The 21963-nt window shown below is 36.9% G+C and overlaps 1 protein-coding gene and 1 non-coding gene across 2 annotated transcripts in view; both read right to left on the bottom strand.

The window, feature by feature from the left end:
* Positions 1-21605, bottom strand: part of LOC100450610 (POTE ankyrin domain family member A) — a 75866-nt gene extending 54261 nt beyond the window's left edge. The window contains exons 1-8 of the mRNA XM_002819058.4: positions 18986-21605; positions 14637-14751; positions 14312-14485; positions 11238-11344; positions 9757-9894; positions 7102-7172; positions 2000-2070; positions 566-610 (exon numbers count right to left, since the gene is read on the bottom strand). Of these exons, the coding sequence (XP_002819104.3) occupies positions 566-610; positions 2000-2070; positions 7102-7172; positions 9757-9894; positions 11238-11344; positions 14312-14485; positions 14637-14751; positions 18986-19284 (1020 nt within the window). The 5' untranslated portion in view covers positions 19285-21605. The remainder of the gene's footprint in view (positions 1-565; positions 611-1999; positions 2071-7101; positions 7173-9756; positions 9895-11237; positions 11345-14311; positions 14486-14636; positions 14752-18985) is intronic.
* LOC112134762 (U6 spliceosomal RNA) lies at positions 8385-8487 on the bottom strand. Its single transcript, XR_002916119.2, has one exon. It is a non-coding gene; the product is annotated as a U6 spliceosomal RNA (small nuclear RNA).
* Positions 21606-21963: the final 358 nt, after the last annotated feature.

Here is a 21963-nt window from a genome sequence, read left to right as displayed (position 1 = left end):
GCACTAAAATATTCTTCTCCCCCACTGCCTGTGATCATTGCTTTTTCATATGGTTCCTGGGATATCAAAAACATGAAAGTGCTCACTGAAACATGGGAACCAAAGTTTCCCACAACACGAAAAGCAGAATGAAACTGCTGAGATGCTAGCATGGAATTCCAGTAAATGAGATGCTCCCCAAATTTCACATTCAGTAGCCGTAAAACTTTCTAGCTGGAGGATATACAGAATAAGAAATTATCTTCTTTAGCCATATTATCTATTGATAATCAGACTAATACCAAGAAAGATAAAATGATTGATCCAAAGCTCCTAAAGTAGCATTACCTAGCATTTTTGGCACCATTCAGAATTATTCCATAATAATGAAGAATATTTCTAGGGTTTGTCTCTCTTTAAAACTGAATGTACACAACTCAGCTTTCTGAGTTAAATACTAAATTTTTCACTGATGATTTATGCTACTTACATGATAGAATCATACATACTTAAACTTATTATACTTTGTTAAACAACATAATGTAAAAATCTAATTCAACAGAAACATTTGAATATAAAGGTATACCTCTCTATCGCAATCCTTATTTATGTCTGGTTCTTGAGTCTTTTTCTGCAGATGCAATTATAGAAGGTTAATTTGCTTCTGGTATTTCTCAGATGTCTGCTCTTTTGAAGTACATGTTTTTAAAATAATTTTATTCTTAAGTAATCAAGTATGGACAATAAAAAATTAGAAAATAATTAAAATTAAAATTTACCTGTTAAAATAATTAAATAATAATTAAATCACTAAAATGAAGAATTAACATTTAATCTATGTTTAGCTACTGCCACATCACTGGCTTCTGACTAAAACATAAAAAAAATTCACCTTAGCCAAACAAAGAAGAAAAACATGAACCAGGAAACTTAATTTTGTCACCTTTTGTTTGGACTAAACTTAATTCATTATGTGTTAAATCTACCAAAATGAATTAGCAGATGATTTGTAGGGTTTTTCTCACTTGAAAAGATTTTACTTCACCATACCGTAAGTAGTGAGCCCCTACAGTGCATTTAGGTGCTTTTTTAAAAGATTACTAACTGGAGTGTAGGCACACTTTAAATTATTAGGCGCCAAAATCAACACCAAACAGAAAGAAATGCAAATTGTTACATTTTAATTGAAATTATGTACTGTAATATGATCGTGTTATGTATCTCGACTATCAGCTTAAGTCCAGTTCTAATATATTCTAATGTGTACTAATGACAGAGGATAAAAATTTTTAAATAATATGTACTGATGTTCTGCAACTGAAATGTTAGAATGTTATTGTGTTTGTACACTAACAACGAAGGTCTCATTCTGCAAGATATGATTATTGTAATAGGCAGTTGGGTTGCTTTTAAGACCTGGTTCTCTCCCTGAACAGAAACCCTGAGGTCAATGAGAGACCACAGGTAGAATGCATTTTTAACCTTGGCATCACTGACTGGCAATATAAAACTGCAGATTTTCAATCACTGGCCATGATTACTCCTTTGCCATGAATCCAGCTCAGGGACCATCATTGCTACATTGTTCATAATTTCAATTGCTTGATAATATGATCCAATAATTGATGTTACTTTCTTTATCATGTTAGGGTGTTATAAAAATAAAAGAACAAATAAAGTTCTGGAATTTGTTTTGCCTCTATTCCAAAGAGAAAGATTAGCTATAAGCCAATCAAGAAGGCAGATAAGAATATTTTAAATAAGAATATTTTAAATTTTATAGTGGGTTATAATGTTTAAGTTAAATATCAAATATTAAATTAGATTCTATTGATTCTTCTGTTAATAAGGTCACTAAATCTATTAAAATAAATTTTAAGAATCTATTAAAAAATTATTTTAAAAAATTTATTGATTATCAAAGCCTAGTCTGAAAGGTAATTTCATTTGGACTATCTACTATTATCAAAGCAAAGAAAAGAACATTAAACCAGAAATTTAAATTTAAAATTTTACATGCCTCATGCTGGCTATTTTCACTTCCTTTAAGCCTTTGTGGCTCTTCCTCTGATGTCAGCTTTAAGTCTTGTTCTGAAGTGAAATCCATATATTTGGTTAAAATGAACCACTTAGAACAATTTAAAACTATTGTTTTATAAAAATAGATTTAAGACATTTCATTTCATAAATTGAGCACTTAAATGAAGCTTAATCTTTCACGAAATAGTTACTTAAGAAATAATTCTCCAAAACTTCAACAAACCACTTGGGGAGATACCAGAGTCCACCAGATTGAAGACATACAAACATGTCAAACATTCACTCACAAATTCATCCACCCAACATAAATGAACAAAACCACCAGAAACACAATTTTAAAATACAGTAGAAACATATAAGGTAACACAGTATACTGTTCTCCACTTCCTAATAGTACCTTATAAATGATTTCCAAAATCACTGCTGACACCTTTATTAGTGTACAATGTCTTCCTAATATCTAAAATGTTTCCATCCACTATTCTGACAATTTTTTTTCATCTTTTAAAACAATGCTATGTGGAGTCTTCCTCGATTCTGCATGTCTTTCCCCAGATAAACAGGTACCTCCTTCCTTGAGGCTGCCTTAGTACTTTACTTATTTTTCTACTGCATCTTTACCATCTGAACTGTACGTTATTGCTCCACATGTCTGTGCCCTCGGCTCCAAGACTGTAGGGGACAGTCTTGCACATCACCTTTGTATAAACATTCTTTATTTTACTCAGCAATTTTTTACTGAGTCCTGCTACATAGATAGTAGGCATTAGGATTTAAAAAGAATGAAAATAAAGCATGTCAGGGATGGCTTTCTAGAAATCATGGTCAAGCAGAAACTTAAATATTGAGGCTAGCCAGATTACAAGGGATAGAGGGCAGGAAAGGGTGGCAGTATGCCAGGAAGCAGCAAGAGAGGGAGTAAGGCATGAAAGAGTGAACGTATTTGGCTACAAGAGAAGGATGAGTGAGTAGGGCATTGCAGGCAGTTCAGTAATGCCAGAGAAAGGGCACACAGGGAAAAGGGCTAAAGATGGAGAGTGAGGCAGAAGTCAGATTATGAAAGCCGTCTGTGTAATTTTAAGATGCTTGGACATTAATGCTCAAGAGTGGTCCCTGGTCCTATCTGCATTAAATACAGATCACTTTAAATGCCAAAACTAATATTCCTAGTGAACCATTATTCATTAACACAAGGTGATAGGTAGCTCATGTGGACACAACTGAGATGATACTATGTAGCAAATGCTCAATAATTCTTATGAACAGTTGGAAATTCAATTCTATAATAAAGTCATCTAAATTATAAGAAATCACATGATATTTGGTTTGGGAAGGTGCTTTCTAAAGTTACAGTGCATATAAATATAACTAATAGTTGTGAATTCAGAGCTGTGAAAATAAAGCAAAGAAACCACATTGTGTTTGAGTCAGCAATCTTTAGATTTCTATCCAGTTTTCCTATCTAGTCCCTAAATCCTAAATATAATCCTGGCACTCACTCTCAAGTTTATGTTAAATACTAGCCTATACAAAAAAAAAAGTTTTTTCTCTTACTTCTTTTTATTATTTATATGTTGCTTTGGTCAAAGAATACAAAAATGCCTTGCTAAAAAGGATTCTGTTTGGTTGCAGGTTGCAAGAGGGGAAGAAACACAAAGCATATTTTGCCAAAAAGTGATTTTTTTAGAAGTCAGAACTATAACACAAAGCCAAGCAGAGGCACTCTAGGACTGAATTTGCTGTGCTTCTTTAATATGTTCCTTGGCCTCTTTGTTTTCTGGCAGCTGTGACTCACACAAGTCATGGAGAGTATCATTCTCTAAGAGAAACACAACTCCAATTCATCTTTATCTATTAAGTTCATCTTTCCCAATTCTGTGGATGCTGACTTTCAGTCATTGATGGTGATACACATGGAAATTTATCGTCAACTTTCAGTTTCTTGGATCTTTGACAAGTCTTATTACTGAGAGTCAAACTAGTAGGATGCCAGCTATAAATGCTGATATCCAATGACCTATTCAAAAATCCTATATGAATATCCCATTAAACATGCACAGAAAAATAATTAGTCATTCCTGTTGAGCTGCTTCTCTTTGGTCTTCTGTATTCATCAGAAAATTTCCTACTCCTTCCTCATGTTCAGGTTAAATAATAGTGTACAACCTGGAAACCTGTGAATCATCTGAGATTTCTCTCTGTCCCCTAAACTTTTCTCATTCAATAATCACTAAATCATATTGACTATACCTCTCTTCTGCTTCCAATTTATATTCCCACTGCCACTGGGAACATAAACATTTACAAAGTGGCTTTTAAAAAAAACCCAGCTGTTAATGTTATTTCTTACATGAAAAATATTAAGACAAAACAAATGAAAAAGGCATAACACCAAAAAAAGGCCAAAATTTTAAAATGAATAACTGAGATTCCTAACTTTATTTATTTCATGATGGATGGGTGAAAACCTTATAATACATTGATACTAGTCCAAGGACATGTGACAAGGAAACTATAGCTGACTACAGCAAATCTTCCTTTGTCTCCTGGTTTCTTTACATGGTTACCTTCCATCAATCCTCTATGAGGGGCCAGAAAACTATAGGCCACAGGCCAAATCCAGTCTCCCTTATGGTTTTCTAAATAACATTTTATTGGAGCTCACTCACGCCTATTTGCTTACATATTATCCATAGTTGCTCTCACACAACAGCAGGGTTAAGTAGATATGACAGAGACCACATAGTCTAAAATATTCCCCACCTGGTCATTTACAGAAAAAGCTTGCCAACCCCTGTTTTACAACATTACCAAAATGCCTTAATACTCTAATTTAATCTTGTGACTCCCCTGCTCAAATTTCTCCAATGAGTCCCTGCAGCAAATATTGCTGGCTCCCTACCAATATCCATTCCTTATTCTTTCTTGCAGAAGAAACACAAGTCTACTGAGATAGTATTCCAATCTCCCTCCTCAGCTTCAGAAAGAGAAATTATTATTCTAAGCTAATCACATACTTACATTTGCTTTTCCAGTGCCTGGTTTAGGGATGAGCATGTGGTGTGACCTAGCCAATAAAATGTTACAGGAAGTCCACTGCATGCTTCTAAGGTTTCTCCCTATTTAAAAGATACATGTGAAGAAAAGCAGCCCTTGTGATGTTGTGTTGTGAGAACAAGATGTTTGGAACTGTTGTGGATTAGCCAACCATGAAAGGAGACATGAAGCACAGCTGAAAGAGGGACAAGGGGAACTCTAGTATATCACTGAACAACCAAAACAACTCTGGTTCCTACTGTTTTAGCCACTGCTCATCTAGTATTTGCAGTCCAAAGCATTCTACCTCACTGGAAGATATTGAAGGTAAATTTCCCATGGCCCCCAGGATAAGACCTACTCATTTCAATAGTATTAAAAAGTCTATCATAAACTTGCCTTAGCTAAGTATTCACCTCATTCCCAACATCTCTTATCTCACACTTTTTGTACTAGCAAAAGTGAACTGCTCATAAACCCTACAAAGTTCACTTAAGTATCTTGTCTTTTGCACTTGCTGCTCTTCCTCCCAAACAGGCAATCTCATTACATGTTCCTTCTGCCAAACATCATTCTTCTACTTCTTCACGTAGAAAAATTCTACTCACTCTGCATGCTAACCTTAAATCCTACCTACTTTTTTTTAAAGCTTTCATTCCTCGTCACATATGTCTGGTACATAATCAATATAATATATAATAAATCATAATTATAAGCTTCCAGTGGGCATCTAGCACACAGTAAGCACTGAATAAGGTAGCAACATAATAAAAATGACAATGATAATAACAAACTCCTGTCTGTATTTTTAATTGTTTCTGTTCTCTAGCATTAGAAAGATGCTTAATATCTAAAAGACATTTTATAGTTATTTGTTAAGTGGACAAGTGAAAACATAAAAATATTTTCTTTGTAAATTCTGTTGAAAAGGCACAGAAATGAAATAGAGACAGCTCTATTCTATTATGAGCACCTTAAAGATCAGAACTACATCTATTCCATCTTTGTCTCCTGCAACGTACACAATCTAACTTACAGAAGCTCTTTGATAAACATAGGGCTAAATTAAAGGTGTCTTTATAGAGTCTGGATTGTACAATGCATTAAGCATCCATAACCAGGTAGCATACTAGCATTTCTCTTACTGTGAAACATTTTTGTACTTTTATTATAATCTGCTGAGCCTAGAGTTGGGCAATTTGTGTATTTATTATGACAATCTTTTGGCGAATGGCAGCAGAGCATCTTGTTCTAACAAAATTACTGTTATCATGACAATTAACCAGCAGATAGAAGAATACATCTTGTTCCAACAAAGTAAATCTATCTCTTTCAATTTCAAATTAGGAGGAATGAAGTCAGTAATAGTGAGACTTGGTTGGTACAAGCATATGTAACATAACCTGCGCTTTGCTCTTCTTTTGTGATCAAAACTTCCTTACTTTTACCTTTTTATCTGTGATAGGACCACCCAAATCAGGCATCCACAACTCCCAGGCCATGGACTGGTACCAGTCCATGGCTTGTTAGGAACCATGCCACAGAGTAGGAGGTGAGAAGCAAGCAAGCCAGGGAAACTTCATCTCTATTTACAGCCACACCCCATGACTCATATTACTGCCTGCTCTCCACCTCCTGTCAGATCAGTGGTTGCATTAGATACTCATTGGAGCATGAACCCTGTTGTGAACTGCCCATGTGAGGGATCTACGTTGTGTGCTTCTTATCAGAATGTAATGCCTGATGATCTGTCACTGTCTCCCTTTGCCCCCAGATGGGACATCTAGTTGCAGGAATACAAGCTCAGAGTTTCCACTGATTCTACATTATGGTAAGTTATACAATTATTTCATTATATATTATAAGGTAATAATAATATAAATAAAGTAGCATAATAAATGTAATGTGCTTGAATAATTCTGAAACCATCCACACCTTCACCTAGTCCATGGAAAAACTGTCTTCCACAAAACTGGTCCCTGCTGCCAAGAAGGCAAAAAGGTTGGGGAAAACTGACCTAAAGTAATTCACTATCAGAAGTCTTACCTGGATTGCTATTTCCAGAAGAGTTTTTTGGCATCTGGTTTTCTTTGTAGTCAGAAAGTAATTGGCAAATTCTATGTATAAAAATGTAATAAATAAAATTACTATTTTAATACTGATATGAAAAATGCTTACCAAATGCAAAAATTCTTTGAGTATTTCAAACAATATCAGAATAACAGAACTTAACAATATTATCCCATACAGTTCTGTGTACATTCTACAAACCTCTCATTAAGCTTCTAATTAAAGAAGAAAAAAGTAAGGTGAAATACTCATAAATCAAGGGCATTATGACTCAGTAAACTAACTTGCATTAGCTTGACATAATAGAAAGTGTCCCAACTCTGCATAAGGCCTAGCTCCATAATGAGCAGCTGATCCATACCTATGCCTATGTGCTCAACTTGTTCTTGGACAAGTTACTTCTCTTAGGCTCAGTGTCTTCTTCTACAAAGTGAGGACTACACTGCCTTATTTCACTAGGTTGTTATTTCTACAAAGTGAGGACTTTGCTGCCTTATTTCTCTAGGTTGTTATTTCACTAGGTTGTTACAAAGACTTAACAAGATAACATTTTTTAAATGCTCAGAAAAATAGTAAAGCAACGAAATAACCTATTCGTAAACTTTATACTGAAATTATCTTGGAATCCCAAATAAAACCCAATGTATATTTTGTTCATAGGCCCTAATATGCAAATGTTGTAATTTTCAGGAAATGTTAAGTCTTAATTTTCCTTATTAGTCGTCCTACTCTTTATGGCTTATAATTCAGGGAATCTCAACTATTTCATAGTTTGTAACTAAATTTATTCGTAAATATCTCATTAAAGTGGAAAACATGATTGCCCACTATTACGGAGTTTACCAATCAAAACAAGGGCAGAAAATCCAATGGATGTCAAGACCTGGTTTAGACCAATGATCCTTCTCTACAGACTCAAACTCTAAACCAGCAGATGTTTGTTAGGGTGATGCTTCATCTCCGTGCTCATCTCCAGCTGACATGGGAGACCAAAACCCTACTTTTTTTTTTTTTAGGTTCCATGAAGAAGTTGTAAGTTGACCTTCTTGAATTTTCAAGTCACATGCTGGCAATATACTTTTCACACAACACCCCACACGTTATTCAGCTCTGGGGTAATCTCTTAGACCACCTTACATGAATATTTTTGTAGCAAAAAATCACCATTTCAATATTTAGGTGGCACCCATTTTGCTTTGATTCACACCGTTTCCTTGGAGCTAGTCAGAAAATAGTCAAATGACCTTCCAGTGACTGCGCAAAACTTGGGATGCTTCAAAAATTGGTTCAGCCTCCTTATGCAGGCACCATGCTAATTTTCTTTGTATTGTTCCAATTTTAGGATATGTGCTGCCTAAGCAAGCATAAAGCTCTACTTTTACACATGGACAGTGATGAGTCATGGACAAGGTTTGGCTCTAAGTCCAACTAACCTACTTGAGATCCTGAGAAATCTCTTCAATATCTTCCAGTGAGGTAGAATTTGAAAATATTTTTAAATCTTGAGGAAGAGATGCAAGTAGCTTGGGAGATTCTCATTATTATGGAAAATGGATCATTCAAGGGGTCAACTACAACTGGGTGCTCACTGCTCTGGGGAAGGTTAATATGGGACTTTCTACTGCCTAAGGTACTATACACGATATAAATGTGCCTCAGGGTACAGATATGGTAGCAAAGAAGAATAAACAAACACTGACCTCTTTCTGCCACATTATTTGAATCTCTCTGACAGTTTAGAACAAGCCCAGCTAATATCTGCTAGAGAAAAGACCAACATGGGACTCGAAGGATCTCTTACCATGACAGTCGCAGTTAAATGTAAGATAAGATGTGAGTTCCACATCAGGTTTTGAATGTGGGTGGAAGGGTCAATTTGCTCACTTTGTGTGTGGATAAAGCCAGGATGCTAAGCTGCCAGAGCAGAGTGCTGGTGCTTTGGGAACAATGGCTGAGCACATAGGCATAGGTATGTGAACGTAAAAAATGTTATAACTTTGAAGTCCATGTATGGATCACCATGAAGACTTGAGGGATTTGAATCAGTAAGGGCATCTTGATGTCAAAGGTCAACCATTACCAGGCAGCAGGACCAGTTTCAGTGGCAACAATGCAGCAACAGAATCAACAGAAACAAAAGAATGATTAAAATGTCCTTTTTTTTTCCTCCTTATGACTTGAAAAAAAGGACTGTCTTCCTTGGACTTAGTGAATCCCTTTGGTTCTCAAAAAATTCAGGGAGTATATAGGAGACAGTCCCCAGAAGACAGTACAAGAATTTCTCCTAAACTGGACATTTCAAGACCCAAATAACTAACTAGAAAAATTAAAGATATGACACTATTTTTTATCCCATGCATAGGTGTTATACATGGAATGAAATGAACAATGTTGGAATCTCTAAGGATAAAGGTCTTAAAAGTCCTGAGATAAAGAATCCTGCACCTATTGGTACTTCTAACTAGTCTAGTTTTTTGTTTCATTTCTAGCTGATGCAGTGGACTAATTCACTGCCACTCTAAAACTACCTGAACCAATCTATCACATCTCACCTGATACATAAGAGGCAATCATTATAATTATTTTAAACCTCAATGTAGTTTTAACTAGAATTTTAATGTAAACACTTACATATTATGATGACAAGAAACTGCATAATCTTCAGCAGTTTGTCCAAATACATCTTGAGAAAATACATCAATATTTTGCTGAAGTAGAAGGCTAACTATACTTGCTGATCCACAATGTACAGCAAGTATGAGGGCAGTTCTGAAATAATATAGAGATAATTTCTCCCTTAGGAATTTTAAGTGATTTTAAAAGCTAATTCAATATACTTTACCAATTTAATATCTTGCCTGTCCATGCAGAATTAAACATTTACATGTACTAAAAGACATAAGCATCTTGGGTGCTCAAGTGTTCATCTTTATAAAATACCATCAAGGTTAAAAGGAAGGGACAAAAAGGAAACCTCTTATCTCAGTGGGGTATTGTGTAGTAGAAGCTACTAATTTAAAGGCCTTTGATGGGCAAGAAACTATACTAGGGCTGCTTATCTGAAGTAGACAAAGACTTAAGTGAAGATTTCTTCCCAGCTTCCCTAGACTGATACACTGTAATAGAAAATCAGCTAGGGATCAGACAAATAAGAGCTATCTGCATGCTGAAAGCAGTAATAACAATAATGGTAAGAATAGTGGTCATAGTAGTTTCAGTTAATGAATACCAATAAGCATGTGCTAGGCCCTGAATTAAATGCTATAAAAAGATATATATAAAGATATATATCTTTCTTACTATGCACAGCTAACTTTGAAGGATGTATTCTCCTCCTTTTCATACATGACAACATATTTGGTGGTAAATAACATTCACAATGTCACACACCTAGCAAGTAAGAAAGCTAGGAATTAAACCCAGTCTTGTGTGAATCTAAAGCATAGCTCTTTTCTCTTTATCACCCACCTATGGCTTGCCTTCATGAAAGGAAAAGTGTATCCACTTAAGACTATCTTCGCTCCCTCTCTTCATACTAATTAAAAATAAAAACATCAAAATACACTGGAAATAAAAAGGGAAAAAAGCTGATGAACCCACAGTATGTGGGAATAGCAATTGATTGTCAAGTAGGGATAAGCTAACATTAATATTCTTTAAAGAAAGCAACTTAAAGCAGAGTTATTCAAAAGACAAAATGATTTGCAACTCCTATTTATGTTTAATATAGCATATTTAGTGGAAAACCATATAAGAAGCAGAGGTTAAAAACTACTAGAAAGGGTTAAAAAGTTCAAGACTGAGTCATAACTGAAAGTTAAAGTTCACACTTTCTAAAACTAATATGAAATCCCTTTAGCTAACATAAGAACATACAACCAATAACATCACATAACAAATAACATCAGTCAATATAATAAGATGAATCCTACTAAAACTGTTCTTTATGTTGCCCAGTCGAAATAACTGGTTTTTTTCTATTTAACTGATTTGTGTCGCTACTGATCACTGTGTCCCAATAAGTATAAGTTAATCTTATTAATTTAATATTTATGACTTGAGTGACTGCTATCAATCTAGAACAACACAGAGATTAAAAGAAATAACTATACCTTCCAAACCTATCAAGTGCATTTAAATTAGCTTTTTTCTTGATTAAAAATTTCACCATTCGCTGTTTTTGTCCATGTACGGCAAGCAAAAGTGGTGTGAGGCCACCCTGTAAAACAATAGAAACCAAAAACAATATGTAACTGAAAAATTTATGTATTTCTCAACTGAATTGGAAACTTTATATAAAGATCCTACGGACTTACACTCATAGAAAGTAAATAAAATGTAGTTGTTTCCTTCTCACTCTTCCGTGCTTTCCCACACACTGCTCCTTCCCTTGGAAACACCCCTCCTCTGCCTCACCACATTAACCCTGGTCATCTTGAAAACTCACTTTAAACATTTACTGGTTTCAAGAATCTTTGCTTCTATCCCAGCATTTGTGACATGGTATTATTGGATGATAATAATTTTTCCCATCTAAACAAAAATCTTCTTGAGGGCAGGGTCTACATCTTTTATCTCTATATCTTCAAACCCTGTGACAAATTGTTGTGTATAAAGCAAGAATTTGCATGTAAAATATTTCTTCAGTTTCAGATGTTTTACCCAAAAAATCAAGCTCCAATGTGCAGTAAAAAATTGCTATTAAGGCTCATACTGCCCATTTCAAGAATTTTTCCCACATTTATTCATTTGAAATCCATTTATATTTAATTTTCCTGATTGTTAACTAAATAATCAGTTCATAGGACTGCTGAAACTAAATTAACAGAATTCCTATGTGTATTCTTAATAACTGCATGGTTTTCAGTGTTTAATACTGCCATCCTGATTATGCCAAAGCTCTACAAACTTAAGAGACATACTGGAGAGTCCATAATACAGCTTTAATTGACAAAAATGGTTTAGAATTTGCTACAATTTTAATTGAGAAAACTCTGCTCTTAGTAATGACTTACTGACTTAAGCACTTGAATAACAAAGAGACACAAAATCCTGAGAGGGCCAGCCTCTACTTATTGAAAGAATACTCGCTGCAAATTTCTAAAGACCTTCTGAATGGCAGTGAGTAACTGATGGGAGGAAGGAAAAAGTATTATTCTGTAAGCTGATAGATACTACCAATAATATTCATTTTAATGTCCCAACCACAGAGATGAAAGTCAGACTAGGCCAGGCATGGTGGCTCACAACTCTAATCCTAGCATTTTGGGACACTGAGGCAGCTGAATCGCTTGACCACAGGAATTCAAGACCAGCCTGGGAGACATGGCAAAAAACCCATCTCTACTAAAAAAAAAAATAAAAAAAATAAAAATAAAAACTGGAGATGGGAGGACCACCTGAACTTGGGAAGGTCAAGCCTGCAGTGAGCTGTGATTGTACCACTGCACTCCAGCCTGGGAAACAGTGTGAGACCAAGAAAGAAAGAAAGAGAGAAAGAGAGAAAGAGAGAAAGAGAGAGAGAGAGAGAGAGAGAGAAAGAAAGAGAAAGAAAGAAAGAAAGAAATTAAGAAAGAAAGAAAGAGAAAGAAAAAGAAAGAAAGAAAGAAAGAAAAAGAAAGAAAGAAAGAGAAAAAGAAAGTCAGACTAATATTATCGGAAAGGAAAGATTTAAAGGAATTTGCACATATCCAACTCCAAGTCTTCTAGAGATGTCTTAAGTTTCTGAGATATGAGAATTTACATATTACACTTAGTTATTCAGTGGTTCTTAAGCAGAAGTGTATCTGCATTTTAAGGAATTTGTTGTTGTTTTTGTTGTTGTTGCTGCTGTCATTGTTGTTACAGACATGGTCTCATTATGTTGCCCAGGCTAGATTCAAAATCTTGAGCTCAATCAATCCTCCCACCTCAGCCTTTCTAGCAGCTGGGAGGGAGGCATCCATAACCAGCATGCCTGCCTTCAAGGAAACATTTTTAAATGTACATATCCAGGCTTTATTAGACTTACTGTAACAAAGTGTTCAGGAGAGGGTCTAGACTTGTAGATTAATTTTAAATGTTCCTCAAGTTACTGAGATGCACAATTCTAGTTGAAAACTAGACCAACAGACAATTACTTCAGTCTCATCTCTCACCCACATGGCCAATTCCCTTTATCATTTGAGCTTTTGGCCAAAAAAAAGGAAAGAGTGAGAGACTCATTTGCTGAAAACACCACTTAATTTTCCTAGATGGCGTTAGAACAGGGCCTAGTAAACTCAAAATCCAACTTGATCTTATTACTTATAAGCTCTTTATCTCCCACCTTCCCATCAAGACATTCTAGATTTGAAAGCAGAGTTTAGACTCTATCTAAGTGGCCATTTCTACCAGAATAGGATAATAAGTCAAATAATTCGCTGATATTCCCTCTGCTCAAGGGTTTCCCATTACGTTACCACCTATTCACTGCCAATCTGCTTCCTCAGAGGGCTCCTAAAATTAATCTCTAGGCAGTTTACAACCCACTAACTCCCTCTCCCAAACTAAAAAAACTGTCATTCTCTAAAACTGAAGAGAACCTTGTCTCACCACGCAAAGGAAAGAAATGAACAAACAACTAAAAAAGCACACACACACAGAATATCTTCACGGTCTTTTTCCTCCATTACCTAATTTCCAAATTGGCCTTGATATTTCTGATTGCTCTCCTTTTCATTTTCTATTTCTGCCTTATGGGCAATCAGAAATATCTTAAGCCTTGCCACTAAAAGATACATCACTTCATATCTTTACTTTTTTTTTAGGAACTTGCCAAAGCAGCAAGATTTCTATTCACTGAAACATGTTTTAGTTTTCTTGGAGTTTTAATGAAAAACTTGCTTCCAGGGCAATTTTGTCATTTTACATTGATTAGGGAAAAGAAAACCTGGAAGGGAAACATTGAAAAAAAATAAGTATTACCTTTTACAAATTCAGTGTTTTCAAAAAAATTTTACCACAAGTGCATAAAAAAAGCTGTACCTGCTGATGCCTCTTAAAAGTAACAATATTTAAAATTAAATCTTAGATAATTAAGTCATTTCAAAATATTTTCATTCAGGTTATGCTTGAGCTTCCAAATATGGCAAACTGACCCTTATACAAGTCGATGTTAAAACAAATGCATTTCAGTATTTTGAAAATAAAATTGGTAGATCTATACCTTGTTTTTTGATTCAATGTCAGCACTGTATAAAAGAAGTGTTTTGGCCATTAATTTATCTTCATTGTAGACTGCATAGTGTAGAGCAGTATTCCCAAATGTATCTGGAAGATTTGGATCAGTGCCATGTTGTAGCAACATTAATGCACATTCATCCTCCTGGCATTGTACGGCCTGTCAGTATTAGACCAAAAAATCAATTGTAAATCCTAGGAATTCAAAATAAACATTCCACAGATTTCTCCAAGTTATATTTACATGAGAAAACTCATTTTTTTAATTCTCTTAAATCTACTTCATGCTGATATAGTTGGCTACTGCATACCTTTATCAGAGCTGTCCTCTTTTTGCTGTCAAAGACATGAAGTTGACATTGTCTGTCCAGCAGGAGTCTTACTACCTCTGAATTGCCATTGGCACAGGCCAAGTGTAGAGCAGTCCTAAGAGAGTGAGAGACTTTTTAGGAAATTTTAATGCACTATCTAAAGCCATACCAATGACTCATGTAATTGCAAATGCTGAATAGCATGCTATCCCTGCCTTCAAAACAAACATTTAATATTCATGTGAAGAAATCACACTATGTATTACCTCTTATTCTCACTGTGTTAATGAAAGAGCAGAGTATCAGAACAGAAAGAGCACAGCCCTTGGATTACATTCAACTTGAGCTGGAAAACTGTTTTAAGCTCTGTCACTTCCTAGCTGTTGCTTAGTCTTTTTGGGTCTCAATTTCCTCATCAATAAAATGGGGATGCAAAAAATAGCTTTCTCACAGAAAACCACTGTAATGCTTAAATGAGACTCTACACAAAATATGTAGAATACTTCCTAACACAAATAACAGCTCAATAATTGTCAGATATTATAAATTGTATTAATACTACTACTTAAAGAAGACTATTTGAAATAAGTGACATGATACAATTATACCTACACTTTGAGATATGTCTTAAAGATTACAGATAACATTGTATTTTATTGATTCTAAGACGTTCATTGTCTCCATGTTTTGACATTTCTTACACTGGAATACCACTTATAATTCAAGATTTACTAAAATTGGTGGCATTTAAATAACTCTCTTCTTGTGACATAAAATAATGGGGCATCATAAAATCTATGGTGCCTTACATTAAGTAGAATATGGTATCCATAACAGGTCTGGGGCAGTTCTGGTCAGATGACTGGCATTTAGATGAATTTTAGTTCTTAAAAGAACTACGCATTAAGAGGGCTGAGGTGAAAACAAAAACAAATTACTAAAATAAACTAATTCTTACTTTGGTTTTCAAAAATCTTTAATCCAAAGAAAACATGGAATTCAAATGAATGTATTTATAGCTAATTTTTTTCAATACTTAGATTTGTAGAATATATGTAAATCAGATATTTACAATCATTAATATTAGGATTTAAGATTGTTATAAATTTTATTTTTTAAAATGGATTTATGAAACTATTTGTGGAATTTTTTTTCAACTTTTATATTCAGGGGTACATCTGCAGGGTGTACAGGTTTGTTACATAGGCACACGTGTGCCAAGGGCGTTAGTTGTACAGGTTATTTCATCACACAGGTATTAAGCCCAGTACCCATTAGTTTTATTTCCTGCTTCTTTGCTTCCTCCTATCCTCCACACTCTGATAGGCCCCAGTGTGTGTTGCTCCCCTCTAGGTGTCTGTACATTCTTGCCATTTAGCTCCCACCTGTAAGTGAGAACATGCAGTATTTGGTTTTCTATTCCTGGGTTAGTTTGCTAAGAATAATGGCCTCCAGCTCCATCCAAGTCACTGGCAAAGGACATGCTCTTGTTCTTTTTCTATGGCTGCATAATATTCCATGCTGTTTAAGTACCATGTTTTAGTTCTTAAAAGTCCTAAACTAGTCTTTACCCGTGACTGTTATAAATTTTCAAAAAGGCAGTTAAAGTTTACATTTTATTATTTTCTACCTTCAGAAATGCTTTTGTTTGAAAGGAGGGAGGAAAAGCGTCAATTGAGATTAAGTCCTAATAGTCCAATTTTAAATCTCTCAGTTTGCTCAGGCCTGGCAGGGAAACATGAAATTTTCGAAGATAGAAGGATCCTGAGAGATAGTAGAATATGCCTGCCACATAATAGGTGTCTGGCTTATGTTTGATGAATAAATCGATTGAAAGAATGGATAAACACAGCTGAAGAATTCAATATTTTTAAAGAAAACTCCTGTATAGTAGAGCAATACATTTGCAATAGTAATAATCATTTATATTTGCTATTTTAATTTTCATATGTAACTAAAATAATTAATCCATACTTCTTACACATGTTAATCTATATACAATCAAAAGACAATTATATAATAAAATGTATACACAATAAAATCTACAGTAACGGGTAAACAGATTCCATCTACTTCTGAAGAGAATGAAAGGTCACAGAAGAGGCCAGGCATGGTGGCTCACCCCTGTAATCTCAGCACTTTGGGAAGCCGAGGCAGGCAGATCAAGAGGTCAGTAGTTCGAGACCAGCCTGACCACCATGGTGAAACCCCAACTCTACTAAAAATACAAAAATTAGCATGGTGTAGTGGCGCGTGCCTGTAATCCCAGCTACTCAGGAGGCTGAGGCAGGATAATCACTTGAACCCAGGAGGCAGAGGTTGCAGTGAGCCAAGATCACACCACCACACTCCAGCCTAGGCGACAGAGTGAGACTCCGTGTCGGAAAAAAAAAAAAATTCACAGAAGATACGCATCCACAGAAAGAAAAATAAATAATAGAATGTGAGAAATTAGTTGTATCTATGCAAATAGCATATTCCTTCTCTTCCCAAGGATTATTTCATTACTAGTGAAACTTAACTAAAACTTTTCAGATGTTCATTGCAGAAATCGCAGATAAGATAAAGGGAAAAACTTCACTTACAATACAAATCCCCAGAAATAAGTTTTATCATATTTTCGAAATAGTTTCAGCTAACACAAGAGCATATTCTGTTTGCGTATAACTGATTTTTTTCTCACTTGATATATACCTAAGTACATCTTTGCATGTCAACATATCTCTGTATCTATTGACACCCTCAATGGTTACATATTATTCCATCATATGGATGGACTGAAATTTGTTCATAAAATCTTTACATGAGTTCTTCTCAATACACTGCTATTTAAGCAATACTAAGAAAAGCAGATGTATCTATTTTCAAGAGATATTTCAGTATCATGGAATTGATGGGTAAAAGGCATATACATTTTTAAAATGTGGTTCTTACCACCAAAGTGTCTATTTGAAAAGTCACAGCAACTTAAACCTTAAGAAGCTGTATAAGTACCACTGTTCTTCATCCTCACAAACTTTGTGGATAGAAACAGAATTTCATTCCTCTTCTAACTTAGATAGAAAAGAGTATTTCATTTCTCTTCTAATTTAAATTCCTTCTCTTACCAGGAACACTATGTTCTCCTATGTGCATAGGTCACTGGTAGATATGCAAAAAAGTACTTTGCCCAGTTTTAAATTGAGCTTATTTAATTTGTGTTCTTGTTGATTTGAAAGAATTATCTGTAAAATGAAAATACATGTTTTGCAAGTGTTTTGTCCTTTGTTAATTTTTTTCTTATTTACAGGGTGTTTTAATTTTTATTTTGCCAAACCACCCTTCAGAATACTTGCTTTTGAGGTTCTTATGTCTTTGTGAACATAAAATATATCTGCATATAAAAATAGATATTTGTGTTTCCTTCTGGTACTTTTCTTAATTTGTATATTTAAAATTTTTAATGTATACCCCAGGAACTTATTTTTGTGACATAAAAAATCTAGCTAGTTTTCTCCAAACAGCATGCATTTCATTTGTGAATAATTCATCTTTTTATACTACTATGAAACATCACCACTATCAAGTTCTAAATTCTTACATATATTTGGGTATTTCTGGATTTTGTATTCTGTTCTATTTATTTATGTCTTTTGAGCTGTTAGTAAACAATTTGTGGAAATAGCACATGCACATTTTGATATCTGGAAGAGCAAGTCTTTTTCCATTCTGTCACAAAAATGTATCACAATAGTAAAAGACAGCATGTGTAATTTTAAAATGTTAAAACTTTACTATTTTTATTTGGCTTGGGTAAAAGTGATAAACACAAAAGAACTCACATCTTAAGAAAAATAAATCTTCCTATTTAAGGACACGAACCATCTTCCCATTTCAGTTTCCTTCTAAGGTTCCTCAGTAAAGAACATATTTACATAGGGGTACGTTGATATAAAATGCATATTGGATTCTATCTGAAGAATATTTAATCTCAGAAGTTGATATATTATGGGACTTAGTTCTCATTATACACCCTTCTATAATGTATATAACATTGTTTTAAAATGTGTACATTAAAAATAATCTGCTGCATCGACTTAATTTTGAGAGTTAAATCACTTTAAAACAGTCTCTTACGTGTTCCATAAGGGAAATTATTATGGGATTGGAAATCAACTAAAGTTTTGTTTTTGTGTTGCTGCTCATAAAGAGGCCTGTGCCCCGACCTCTCTGAAGTATCCACACACCGGGTGGCGTGGGACCTGAGGAGGCAAGAAAGCCAGGGCGCCCCCCACAAACACACACACAGGAGGGCACGTCCCACCCCATCCCCCTAGGTCCCGCCTCCTCCCAGCCCCAGGCCCGGTTACCTCTTCTTCTTGTCCCTTTTGTTAATGCCAGGGCCCCTGAGCATGACGATGAGATCCGCTCTGGGGACTTCACCCCACCAGGCAGCTCTGTGGAGCTTGCCCAGATCTTCTCGACGGACGTGATACCTTGGCTCCGTGAAGGCGCTGTCGTCGTGGTCTCCCCGAGCGCCCACGTTGTTCTTGCCGCTTCCCCTGCAGCAGGGGAAGCAGCAGCAGCACCACTTGCCCATCTTGACCCTGAGGCCAAAGGGCTTCTTCATAGGGGAGGCAGCCAGCTTTGGAGAAACCTCAGCCACCATCTGCTTTTAACAGCCTGGTAGTAGCGAGCAGATGGTGTCTGTCAACGAGTTTCACCAAAAAGCGGGAAACTATGGGTTTCCAATCTGTTAGGGGAGAAAGGTCAATCCCAGCCAAAACCCCACCCTGGGAGAGCCCACGACCCCTCCCCCACCACCAACTGGGGAGAGCCCACGTCCCCCACCACCCGGGGAGAGCCCACGCCCCCTCCACCACCCAGGGAAAGCGCACGCCCCGCCGGGGAAACACCCAGCCCAGCCAGGAGAATGCCAAGCCCAGCAAGAAAAGGTCAAGCCCAGCAAAGGAATGCCAGGGTAAAGCCAATCCAAGCGAGGACCACCAAGCCAAGCGACTAACGCCAAGCCAAGCCAAGCGAGGCGTGCCAAGCCAAGCCGTTACGAGGGCGTGCGCGTGCGGTGTGCGCACCGTGCGCACCTCGGGCGGCGTCACTGCACGTGGCACAGACAGTGGCCGACATTTGCAACCCGCGTGGGCAAGTCCTGGCGCCACAAATGTCAGTGACAGCCTTGTGTTCCCGCCAAACTTTGTGGGAGTTGGCCAAGCTTTTAGGCCATTGAGGAGAGGCCGCAGGTGGGAAAAAGCCTGTTGAAGCAGGCTAGAGCGACTGGAACTTGAGGACGCTGACAGCCTCCTCTGAAGAAAGCCCCCAAGACACTCGTGGTGGTGCTGTTGTGGCTGGCAGCGGCTGCAGCTCAGAGCGGTGGGCTGGTGGAGCAGGTGCAAATGGCCTCAAAATTGCGGAGCACAAGCCACCCACGGAGCCCAGGGCCTGCCTGAGGCGCCTTTGCCACCGGCTCCTCCTTGGTCCGCACCCAGAACACCAGACCATCAGCCACAGGGCACTCGGGGGCCACAGGATAGGGTACACCGCGACATTTCAGTTCACATTTGTTGCGTTGACTTGAATGTGACACTATGGGGATTTGGTCCCAATAATGCCAAGGAGAAATTTCACCAGAGGCTTCCGATGCTACAAATTCCTTCTCATCAGGCTCTCAGCAAGCACCTTAAATTACTGAGAACAAAAACGTTCCCATAGCGGCTCCTCCTGGAGGCAGCTGTGCCAGCAGGGCAGGCTGCAAGGTGCTCAGTGTGAAGACTCTGGAGGCAGTGGCTCTGGGATCTGCCCAGCAGGCATCCGTGCCCGGATGCTGGCCAGGGGTCTCAGAGGCAGAGAGCACCAGCCATGCGGGACTCAGGTGGCATGCATGAGGCATCAATGAGATCGTTCACAGAAACAAACACGACATGGAATCACCCTAAGCATCCATCAGCTGACACACAGATAATGGGATGGAACATGAACACAGCAGCGATGTTCATCCTTAAACAAGAAGCAAACCCTGCTGTCTCTGGCAGCAGGGATGAACCCTGAATGCATGGTATTAAGTGACATAAGCCGGATGCATGAAGCCGAGCACCCTAAGATCTCACCTACGTGAAGACACTCAAACTCATGGGAGTAGAGACTGGAAGGGCGGCTGCGGAGGATGGGGCTGGGGGACAGAATTGAGAGAGGTTGGACAAAAGGTACAAAATTTCAGACAAGGAGGAGGAGCAAGTTTAAGAACTCTATTGCACTTCATGGTGGCTACAGGTAATAGCAATGTATCATATTCTCGAAAATTGCTAAGAGTAGATTTCATTGTTCTCACGACAAAAAATGTGAAGTAATGCATATGTTAATTAGCTTGATTTAGCTATTCCACAAAGTATTCTTATTTCAAAACATCATATTGTACACCTTAAATATATATTTTTATTTGTCGACTAAAATTTATAAAACTAAATAAGTGCTTGAAAAATGGAGCTAATCCCATTGCTGAGCTCAATTAGCAACTGCTTCATGGACCTGGCTATGATTGATCATAGTAACAAGAGTATCTTGACAGCCCCACCCACAGCTCCAACCCCAGCTCATCACAGCAGTCGGTTTCACTGGGTAGAGAAGAGAAAGCCACCCAGAAAGTGCGGAGACCACTCACACCTTAAATCCATCTCAGAGATCCCTGGGAGACTGACAGGAGCTATAAATCTCCAGCTATACAGGGCAACCAGAATTCACAGCCCCGTGCTGTGATTTTTCAGACATTATATTTAAAGTCATTGTGCAACAAATACACACAAGAAAACAATGACCACGATTGAGGTCAACAGTGAGCTTAATGTTCTCAGGGACTGATTGTGCCAAGAATAAAGTCGCTCCCTATTGAATGTAACGTGAACATGTAATATCAATTTAAAGGCATATCTTATATAAAATAATATTCTTTATTTCTGTACAATTGAGTTTCAAGCTAAAGGCCACCTGGAAGAAGAAAAATACATAAAAATAAGATGATAAAGTGTGATTAGGAGTGGGAATAAAGAGTAAGTTGCAATAAGTTTAAGTTCTTTCTACATTTCTAATGTTTTGAAGCTTTGTCTGCTCATTGGAACACAGAGAAGGAGCACAGATCTTACACGTGCTGGCATTAAGCGGTATTATATCAACACATATGGCACATTGTGGCTGCCTGTCTTGTTCTGTGTAAGATGTGTAGAGGGTGGATTTTCAGAGTTAAAAATTTCAAGAGATAACAAGTTTTTGGTTTTTTATTTGTTTGTTTGTTTGTTTGTTTGAGACAGAGTCGTTCTCTGTCACCAGCTGGAGTGCAGTG

The sequence above is a fragment of the Pongo abelii genome, chromosome 7 (assembly GCF_028885655.2).
Source record: "Pongo abelii isolate AG06213 chromosome 7, NHGRI_mPonAbe1-v2.0_pri, whole genome shotgun sequence".
In the NCBI taxonomy this organism is placed as follows: Eukaryota; Metazoa; Chordata; class Mammalia; order Primates; family Hominidae; genus Pongo; species Pongo abelii.
The sequence above is the reverse complement of the archived record's forward strand: the minus strand, read 5'-3'. Positions and strand labels throughout refer to the sequence as shown.